This window comes from Lampris incognitus, chromosome 19 (genome assembly GCF_029633865.1).
Source record: "Lampris incognitus isolate fLamInc1 chromosome 19, fLamInc1.hap2, whole genome shotgun sequence".
Classification (NCBI taxonomy): Eukaryota; Metazoa; Chordata; class Actinopteri; order Lampriformes; family Lampridae; genus Lampris; species Lampris incognitus.
In genome coordinates this window covers 22,974,267-22,985,172 of record NC_079229.1, presented here as the reverse complement: position 1 = coordinate 22,985,172, position 10,906 = coordinate 22,974,267, and the positions used below count along the sequence as shown (strand labels likewise).

The 10,906-nt window shown below is 40.7% G+C and overlaps 1 protein-coding gene across 3 annotated transcripts in view; it reads right to left on the bottom strand.

Moving 5' to 3' along the window:
• Positions 1–1,226: 1,226 nt before the first annotated feature.
• The window catches only part of LOC130129536 (copine-3-like), a 20,458-nt gene continuing 10,778 nt past the window's right edge, over positions 1,227–10,906 (bottom strand). For 2 of the 3 annotated variants that reach the window (XM_056299100.1, XM_056299099.1), the window contains exons 11-16: positions 10,604–10,737; positions 8,141–8,195; positions 7,924–7,975; positions 7,591–7,724; positions 7,062–7,298; positions 1,227–3,376 (exon numbers count right to left, since the gene is read on the bottom strand). In XM_056299100.1, coding sequence (XP_056155075.1) covers positions 3,251–3,376; positions 7,062–7,298; positions 7,591–7,724; positions 7,924–7,975; positions 8,141–8,195; positions 10,604–10,737 — 738 coding nt within the window. In that variant the 3' untranslated portion in view covers positions 1,227–3,250. Of the gene's footprint in view, positions 3,377–4,720; positions 4,836–7,061; positions 7,299–7,590; positions 7,725–7,923; positions 7,976–8,140; positions 8,196–10,603; positions 10,738–10,906 lie in introns of all 3 variants that reach the window. The other variant, XM_056299101.1, reaches the window with a different exon arrangement.

Here is a 10,906-nt window from a genome sequence, read left to right as displayed (position 1 = left end):
GGAACATGATATCAAATACAATGCCAGTAAGAGAGTTGTCTTGATCTGTAGAAGGGGACAAATGTCTAAAATTTCCTGACTTCAAATTGTCTGATAATAATAGTCTGCAATAAGGTAAACTATCTTGGACATTTTGTTACGGAACAAATGATGATATTTATAGGCAATGCTGCATGATGTATGCAGAGGCAAACATTCTCTCACGCAAGTTTAGCATGTGTACAGATGGAGTGAAGATGTCTCTGTTCAGGGCATGTTGTACACCACTCTGTACTGCACACTTGTGGTCAAACTACAGAGAAAAAAAAGCAAGCTTAGAGAGACTTCCAGTAGCTTATAATAATGCCATAAGGATATTATTATTATACACCTACATGGTGTAGTGCAAGTGTAATGCTTGTGGCTGCAGGCGTCAATACTTTCCAAACTGTTTTAAGAAATCTTATGAACAAGTTTATTTGCCGGCTTAATGTCGCTGTAAATTAAATCATCTTGGTTTTATCAAAAATAAGGTTTAGTACGGGCGGCATGGTGGCGCAGTGGTTAGCGCAGTCACCTCACAGCAACAAGGTCCTAAGTTTGAACCCCGGGGTAGTCAAACCTTGGAGGTCGTCCTCTGTGTGGAGTTTGCATGTTCTCCCCATGTCTGCATGGGTTTCCTCCGGGTGCTCCGGTTTCCTCCCACAGTCCAAAGACATGTAGGTCAGGTGACTCGGCCGTACTAAATTGTCCCTTGGTGTGAATGTGTGTGTGTATGTTGGCCCTGTGATGGATTGGTGGCCTGTCCGGGGTGTCTCCCCGCCTGTCGCCCAATGACTGTTGGGATAGACTCCAGCATCCCCACGACCCCAGTTGGGATAAGCAGCTTGGATAATGGATGGATGGAAGGTTTAGTACTACACACTTCCAATCCCAGCTGTGGAGGCATTGGTACAGTTGTCTCCTTGTAAGACATTAACATATATTTCTTCTTTCTTAAAACATGATCTTTTATGGTGCCTTTGTATGCAATATAGTCGATGTAATTTCCTGTCTTTTATCTGGATCCTGGGTTCTGAAATGAAGTTTGAATGAATGAATGTTGTATCTCACAATCCTGAAACTGTACAGAGTATTATTCAATAATGACAAAACAAAAAATATCGCATGGGATGAATGACTAGTGCCAACAAACAAACAAACACACACACACACATAAAGTACAACTTACGCAGTTCTATAACTTGACCAGTTTATTTGAGAAGCTTGCTTGAAAAAAATTTTTTTAAATAAAAATCCGTAAAAAATGGCTAAATGAAGCATGTCTGAAACTAGAGACCCAAAAGGGATAATAAAAAAATTGGCCGTTGATTTACTGACCAGATTTGAAACAGATGAAGTCTACACACATACATGAAGTAATGACTGACTAAAAATCCAAATAAACAGGAGTATTTTTTAAATACGAGAATTGTCAACCGGCTAAAACATAACTGGCATAGTTTGGCATTAAAACACTAATTGGCACAGTGATAATACATATTTCATAAGTGCGATCATCAATACATCCTATTTTATTCACTACTGTGAAATATATTAGTGCTTTCTTTATGCTGAGAACTAAACAGCTTAACAGTCAAGAGTTAACGTTCATTGCATTCATTATTCTCGTGAGGTTTCAGTATTTTCCGTTATTAGGCTTAGCTTAAAAGCTTCATGCATGCTTAAACTGTCTACTGATCACAATTATAGAGCTCTTGGAGATTCTCCTGAAATTCCTAACCAGTTTACTGTTGATATAAGAACTGATTCTCCTGAAATTCCTAACCAGTTTACTGTTGATATAAGCACCAAAATAGTGCCCCAAACCAAGGATTGGATTACAAACATTTAAAACATTTTTTTGCAGCAGGAGTACAAAACAGCAAGAAACAGATGATACAACATACAAGCAGCTCCAGATATAAAATCTAAAAATGAAAAAATGAAATGTAAGTCAACGTTTTTAAACCAAAAACTACACATGTACACTTGTTCAAATAATCACTGTAAAAATCATTAAGGTCTTGTGTATTCAATCCAGTTCAGTTTCATCACCCAAATGTGTGGTTATTACAATTTAGTCATCATGTAGTGCAATTTAACACATGCTTTTTTTTTTCCAAAACCCATTTCTGGCACATAAAAACAAATATGTAAAATAGTGACAAATGCATGTGACCAATGTTGGGCCACATTCAAATTAATCTGTAATCAAGTCTTCATGTGTTAGTGTTAGCTCTCTCGGGGGGCAATGTCTATAAACTGAGTTTCGAGACAGTTTGTATCTGAAACTACTACTATCAAACTACTATCATAGATATCTTTGTAGAGGGCTTATACAGTCTGCAAGGCAATTTTAGGCATAATTTATTACAAAAATGTAAACAGCAGATGAGCAGAGTTAATGAGGAGTGAGAGGGAGTAATAGGCATGGGTGTCTGCTCATGGTATACATGCTGTGCGCAGAGTTGAGGCTATGTTAAGTTGTATGGCAGGCCGTTTTATCACTTTTTCCCCAAAGTGCACTCACTAGTCACTAAAATTAGGCACTAGTAGAAGAAAGAAGAAAACCACTTTATTTTGTCATTGTGTTCTTACAACTAATTGTATTCTTACAACGAATGTGTTCTCTGCATTTAACCTATTCTATTGTATAGCAGCAGTGGGCAGCTGCAGCACCCGGGGACCAACTCCAGTTCTTCTTTCCATTGCCTTGCTCAGGGACACAGACAGGAGTATTAATCCTAACATGTATGTCTTTATGATAGTGGGAGGAAACCAGAGCACCTGGAGGAAACCCACACAGACACGGGGAGAATATGCAAACTCCCCACAGGGAGGGCCTGGGGTTCGAACCCAGGACCTTTTTGCTGTGAGGCACCAGTGCTAACCACTGGGCCACTGTGCCATAGTACATAGCTTTTGCTGAATATTCACTATTTTCACACTTTATAGTGATAATGTTGGGGGATCCTAAGGTTCCTACAAAATCATGAAAAGGCTTGGACTGAGCAAAACCTGGAATTTGGGGAAAAAGAGGTCTCTTGTGATTAACTGTAATGATACTAATCTTAATTCTTTAACTATGCATGTGTGTGTGTGTGGGGGGGGGGGCTTGCCTTGGATAGGACTGTCCAGATAAGCTTTGAAGTCCAGTTTATTTCAAGTTGGTTATCTGACAGGAAAGCTGGAATCCTTGTATGTTACATTAAAGATGTAAAGATGGCTCTTAGACTGAGTGGTCTGGAAGGGCTTGGTTTCTGTTGGGTGGCTTCAGCTCGAAGGTATTGAAAAATCCCACCACCTGACTTGGGACCTCTGCCAAGACATTCTGAGCCAGCACTTCTCTTGGAGCCTACGGGGAGAGGGAATGAGAATGAGAGAAATGAGGATTGTGCAATGCACCAAAATCAGTGGATTAAGAAGGATGCAGATGCAACAACCAGAGGAAATGAGAAGAAATTGACAAGTTGTGATGGGAGGGGACAGGAAATGAAAACGAGAGAAATGAGGATTGTGCAATGCACCAAAATCAGTGGATTAAGGAGGATGCAGATGCAACAACCAGGGGAAATGAGAAGAAATTGACAAGTTGTGATGGGAGGCTACAGGGCTATATTATCAGTGAAAATCACAGCACCATACAAAAACACGGCAAAATAGCTGAGCCTTGGCCATTGGATAAACAATGGGGACATGCAGAAAGTGGGATTTTGCACTGAAATGGTAAATAAATAAATGGTAAATGGACTGCATTTATATAGCACTTTTCTAATCTACTGACCATTCAAAGCGCGTTACAGTGTATGCCTCACATTCACTCATTCACAGACCCATTCATACACTGTTGGCAGAGGCTGCCCTGCAAGGCGCCAACCTGCTCATCAGGAGCAGTTACGGGTTCAGTGTCTTGCTCAAGGACACTTTGCTAGCAGCCATACCAACATGTACCCTGGCTCTGCCAAATGACAGAAGCTAAGCAGGTATGGGCTTGGCTAGTACTTGGATCGCAGACCTCCCGGGAAAACTGAGTTGCTGCTGGAAATGGTGTTCGTGGGCCAGTAGGGAGTAGTCTTCCCTCTGATCCAAGCAAAAATAACAAATATCAAATCCCAATGCCTCAGTGCAGTGACGAGGACACTGTGCTGTAGGAGATGCCGTCCTTTGGATGAGACGTTAAACCGAGGTCCTGACTCACTGTGGTCATTAAAGATCCCATTACACTTATCGCAAAGAGTAGGGGTTTCCCTTGTGTCATGGTAAAATTCCCAACCTGGCTCTCTCCATCTGGCCACCTAATCATCCCCTCGTGTAATTCGCACAATGATTCCTCCCTCTCCACCTCGAGCTGATGTGTGGTGAGTGTTCTGGTGCAAAATGGCTGCCATGCATCACCCAGGTGGATGCTACACATTGGTGGTGGTTGAAGTGAGTTACCCCCTTCAATGTGAAGCACTTTGGGTGTCTAGAAAAGCGCTATATAAATGTAATGATTGTTATTATTATTCAACATGCTCTCTGGAGGAGCCGGGGATCGAACCAGCGACCTTCCAATTACTAAATGACCCAATCTATCTCCTGAGTCATGCCACCTCAGAAGAAAAAATAAACAAACAAAGACAAGCAGCCATGACATGCAGCCTTGTGCATAGACCAGTTGAACAGACAAATATAGGTTAGACAATTTGGGTGCTCTTACATTTCTAGGTAGGAGAGGGTTCATTAGGAGGCTTCAATTCAAATAAATTGAAGAAGGAAGCCACTTGGTCAGGTAACTCTGCCAGTACACTCTGGGAAAGGGCTGCAGTACCTGCCTGAAATTACATGTGTAAACTTTCAGATGCTTGAGCTTTACAAACAATGGGCACCATTTCTCAATCCAATCATAAAATTGTATACATTTTCTCACACATCTATCTGAACTAAATTTTCTTGCTGAGCTTACAAACATGCGGGAACACTGATTTCATTCACATTCACAATAGTTGATATATACAAATCCTCACACAGAATGACATGAAAAATTAAAGAAAAACCAATATAAAGTGTCTTAGTAAGAAGTTGGGCTACAACGAGCCTCCAGAACAGCTTAAATGCTCCTCATCGTAGATTATACATGTCTCTGAACTCTACTGGAGGGATGGACACCATTCTCCCAAAAGATAGTCCCTCATTTGGTGTTTTGATGATGGTGGCGGAGAGCGCTGTCTAATGCGTCGGTCCAAAATCTCCCATAGGTGTTCAACTGGGTTGAGATCTGGTGACTATGAAGGCCATAGCATATGATTTACATCATTTTCATTACGTATATTTATTTTTGTTTTGACTTGTCCTATTGTTACATACACGTATGTACACATTGTTTTTCTTTGTTTTCTTTTTTTATATGTTGATCCATATAGGCTGGCATACAAACTTATTTTTATTTTATTTATTTATTTTTTCTTTTCTTTTTTATTTTTATTATGACTTATTATTTTATCTAAGCGCTTTGAGTGGCTGTTGCAGCTAGAAAAGTGCTATATAAATGCAATCCATCCATCCATTCATCCTCATCAAACCATTTGTGCTCTGTGGATGGGGGCATTGTCATCCTGGAAGAGACCACTCCCATCAGGATAGAAATGTTTCATCATAGGTTAGGGGGGCCAAGTGGACTCGTACCATGCCAGTAAAATGGCCCCCACAGTGTAACAGATCCCCCAGATCCCCTCACTGTAGCATTTAGGTTTTTCCTTTGTCACCTGTCTGTATGTTAACACTGTGCAAAACAAATCAGAATAAAACAATTCTTTGTGCAGCACAGCGATTCTACAGCATAACAGAGCCTCTGGACCCCCTCACTGTAACTTTCAGGTTTTCCTTCAATTTGTCACCCGTCTGTAACCGCAAAGCATGTTAATGGCACAACTGATTACTTTCCGAGGATAGGATGACCTTTTTTTTTTTTTTGATAACCAAGAACTTATTAAAACATTGTTGGGCGTGATTTGGAGTCAAACAGATGAAAATGTCATTGATTGCTTAAGTGTTGATAAACTTAACACTTCGCTGAATCTTTTCACAGCTCTTCAACACCGTTCGATAAGGCAATCATTTAGGCATTCGAAAACCATGCTTTGACAGCACATCCAAACCATCTGTAAACATTCTGACTTATGGGAGCATGACGTCCTGTAGCCTGGCAGTCCAGTAAAAAGAAAAGAAAAAAAATCTGGCGCATATGTAGCAAGGAAAATTTTTAGCAAACGTGCCAAATGAAGTCATTATAACTTGACAGAAAAGCTTGAAATGTTCCTTTTTGGAAAAGACCATTTTAAGACACGCCTGGCTATACAGTGAGCTTCCCGTTTTCAAAAAGGAGATGTATCATGGTTTTTCAGGGCTTAAACAATTGCCTCACTATTGTTGTTCCTCAATACTGGAGAAAACAATGAAGTTTTTGATGCCTGACTACATTTTAATGAGGTCTCGGTTCTCAAAAAGTGAACCTATTTTGAAAGTGATGCCCATAAATGTCCGTATATAAAAGGGGGAGAAGGAAGGCTTCTAACAGTAGAGCAGAATGACAGGCAAGGAGAGCAGAAATGTTCAGAGTTTCAAAAACACGTTATTAAAAAAATGGTTAAGCAAAATGGTGAACTTGATTCAGATGAGAAAATGACTACACGCAGACAAAGCAGTGCAGCTGTATATTATTTGATGCCTTTTCCTAATCAGATGAGTAAAAGCGTAATTTGTTGGAGCCATAACATGCAAAAGTGTGATCTAAGTGTGAACAAGGCCTTGCAACTCAGAACAACACAGTATGGTTGGTACCATATGCATTTTGCATGTTAAATGTAATTTATATCAAAATAAAATCAGTAAGTTAAATCTTCAGCAAAGTGTTTGATGTTTTGGCCTGGAGAACAGTTTTAATGGTAAGTGCAACTAACCGCCGTGGCAAATAAAAGCAGGAAGCCGGAGATAAATAGAAGCAATCATAGACTTTTACAATCTAATCAATAAAGCCAATAAAGTTTTACACTGCTGCTTACATTCTGGAACTGTCTGAAGGGCACAAACTGGACGATGTCCCGCATGGCTGTTTCGCCTGTAGGTGCGCGCAGAATACTGTTATCTCCATCCAGGAACTCCATGGCACTGAAGTCTGCCCCGCCCACCCCAATGATGATGATTGACATGGGCAAACGGGAGGCTTTGACAATAGCGCTCCGTGTCTGGTCCATGTCTGTGATCACTCCATCCGTGATAATGAGCAGGACAAAGTATTGCTGCATACAGAAATAAATAATTAAATGTTGTGGCAAAATTATTGGTATTCGGAGAATACAAGAAAACAGGATGGGAAACATGGAATGGCATGTAGACGGCAACGTAGTTGAGTGTAAGATGAGGTGTGAAAGGAGGAAAAATGTGATGAACTTAGACTAGTACAGCACAGCTTATACATTATTTAAGCTTACTCATTGCCTAAGAATAACAGTCCAATGCTTAGTTAAAAAGTGGCAATACAAACAAACAAACACAACAGACTACATGGGGTTTAGGTTGCCATCTACTCACAGAAGCACTGTCCTGTTGCATAGCTTGCCTGCCAAAACAGGCCACGTGGTTGATGATAGGGGCAAAGTTGGTGGGGCCATATAGCTTCACTTGAGGTAGACACTGCTGATAGGCTGACACTACCCCCTCTATACCTACATATACGGAGGAGGGTAGAGAGAGAGGATGAAGAATGTATTAAAAGAGTGGACAGAGAGAGGAAAGTGTTCACAGCATAGATGTGTGCAGGCATACCTCATGCTGAATCCCACACAAAAATAACAATGTATAGATGTGTGCACACTGCACACACAACCACAGATTTGAAGTTGAATGAGTTCAACCATAGCCGACCTGCACAAAATGGATTTGATGGGTCGAAGTTGATAGGAAACTCGTGCGAAACCTGTAAAAGAATTCATTAGAATTCTGTTTTAGGTCAAAAGATTATGAAATGAGCTTAAGTAATTCAAGAACATGAGTAAAACCATTTTTTTTTAATTTTAGTAATTAAAATGAAATAATAGAAAGGTCTATTCAAATATGAGAGTATTAATAGAGCATAGATTACCTGCCACATAGGTGGGATCTGGGCTCCAAAACCAAAGGCAGGGAACAGCTGGTCACTACACAGGGAAAGGCAGGGAAGATAAAGCTTGGCACAACCCAACTACTTACTATTTGTAAAGCAAACCAACCACTGCAAAGAAACATAATATGCAACAGTGAAGTATCTTTGACTCAATGACACTCAACCATGTGCCTCTAGGGTCATAGGACCCTGGGAACATAGGAATGACTCCAATTCGTGCAAGGGTCTGCCTAGGCGGCTGCACATCCTCAGACTGACAGGCAAAACATTTTTATTAGGTAGATTTTTTTTAGCTTGAGCGCTATATATTAAAAACTTTTTTCCCAATGCTTCCTGTTCGGTCGACTTGGGCACTGCACAAGTCTTACAGTGGCAGGAAAAACATTGGTTTTTCCGCCCATTTGTGCATGAATCTGTCCATTGCTAATCTCGAATACTACCGGGCCTGTCAGCCTAATAATTTCTGTGCACAGTTATGACTGTTTGATCAAGGTTGTGGTGACTCAAAACCTTTGAAAAACCTGTTTTATACCGCAATTGACTGTTAACTCCTCAGCTGGTTTTCCACCTAAGTCCAAAACCCGCAGAAGGGAAGATACGCAGGCAGTGCCTCCGTATTTTCCCTTCTCCTGGTAGGCAAAAAAGGGGTGGTTTGTTGCCAAGTCTGAGCACCAGAGAAGGGGAGATGTGCCTGGTGGGGATCTGCACTCTACTGATTGCACTCTTCATTTCTCTTGTTGCACAGTTTTTGGAGTTGCCAAAAAATAATTTCACTGCTTATTATACTTGTACACATGAAGTACGTGACAAATGATGCTTTGAATCTTGAATCTTTGTTAAGCATCATTGCTTTATATTTTTGTTTGTAAACAAATAGTCTGTTAATAGTGCATCAAACAAAGTATTAAAGAATTATTCCACTTTTTTACACCCTGGCTCTTATCTTCATAGTCTTTGACAAATAAACAAAAATGAAAGTTAAAAGTCATTACTTCAGATTGCCACTATTATTAACAATGGTCAACTGCATTGCTGAGCTACCTCCTAATTCAACTTGCAGGAATGAGCATCTTACTTACCAAAGGAAGTAGTAATCATTGACTGACTACCTGTCCAGTGCAACTGAGAAGTCATAGCCAATGGCACATCATGTACAGTCTAACAGAGGTACTAGCCTTGTTTTTTTTTGTTTTTTGTTTTTTTGAATGACAGGTTTAAGGATCATATTCCTCAGCCCTGTTAAAATTCCATGAAGCTGTGTCCAGCGGCAGTCCCGCGTCCAAGATCTCCACTATAAAGCTGATGATTATCTCTGCATAGATGAAAGAACGCCACCTTCAGCTTAACCTATCTAAGACTGAGCTCCTTGTCATCCCAGCCAGTCCATCCTTAGAACAACAGATCACTATCCAGCTCGGATCAACTCAACTCATGCCCACAAATCTGCCCGAAACCTGGGTGTCATGACTGATGACCAACTAACCTTTAAGGTTCACGTGGCCTCGACTGCTCGGTCGTGCCGATTTGCCCTAAACAACGCCAGGAAAATTAGACCCTACAGGTCTGACCAGGCAGCACAACTCCTGGTACAGGCTCTTGTAATACCATGCATTGACTACTGCAACTCCTTACTGGCAGGTCTCCCTGATGCACTTTCAAACCTCTGCAAATGATCCAGAACGTGGCGGCACGTCTGGTCTTCAACCAACCCAATTTCAACAGCACGTCACTCCGCTTTTCATATTCCTCCACTGGCTCCCAGTTGCTGCCCACATCAAATTCAAAACCTTAATGCTCGCTTACAAAACTGCAACTAAAACGGCTTCCGCCTATCTGAACTCCCTCATTCAGGTCTACACTTAGTCCTGCTCACTACGTTCTGCTAATGAAAGGCATCTGGCACTTCCATCACAACGGGGCCCTAAGTCACTAGCCAGACTCGTCTCTTCTGTAGTTCCCCGGTGGTGGAACGAGTTACCAAACTCCATTTGATCTGCTGAGTCCCTCTCCATCTTTAAGAAGAAGCTAAAGACCCAGCTCTTTCTCAAACACCTCCACACCTAACGGTATTAAAAAAAAAAACAACCAAAAAAAAAACATCAATTCTATGCACCCTATGCATTGTCTTTGTGCACTGCCTGTTGACACCCACATCCTACTGGACTTGAACCTCGTTTTTTTTTTTTTACACTTACTAGCGTTGTTGCCCTCTGACTAGATCCTTGCTTGTGTTGTATTAACTCTCAGATGTATGTCGTGTTGGATAAAAGTGTCTGCTAAATGAAATTGTAAATCATAATGAGTAAAATTATATCATAATTGATTTGCGCAATCGCAAAAACTATGAAAAGAAGACCAAGGTTGTAAAAATCTGGAATGATCCATTACATATTTTGTTAAACATACTTTGTATTGTGTTATTACTATCACAATTGCATTTACCTGTCATAGTCTTGGATAACCGTACCAACTGCCCAGATGGCTGCGAGGTACTCATTATAGCCTGCAGGGCTGATGTAGTGGAGGGACTGGGGGGACTTAGGGTCCCCATTAGAACCAGTAAAATCTATGGCTATCTGCCAAGAGACCAGGGTCAGACAGACAAACATGAAATATGAAAAACTGGTTTATGACGATGAAAATACAAGGTAACAACTTAATGACAAAAATAATGACTTACTGACAAAATAACGACTAATTTCCAAGGTGACGACTTATTGCCAAAAAAACAAGTTATGTGTGAAG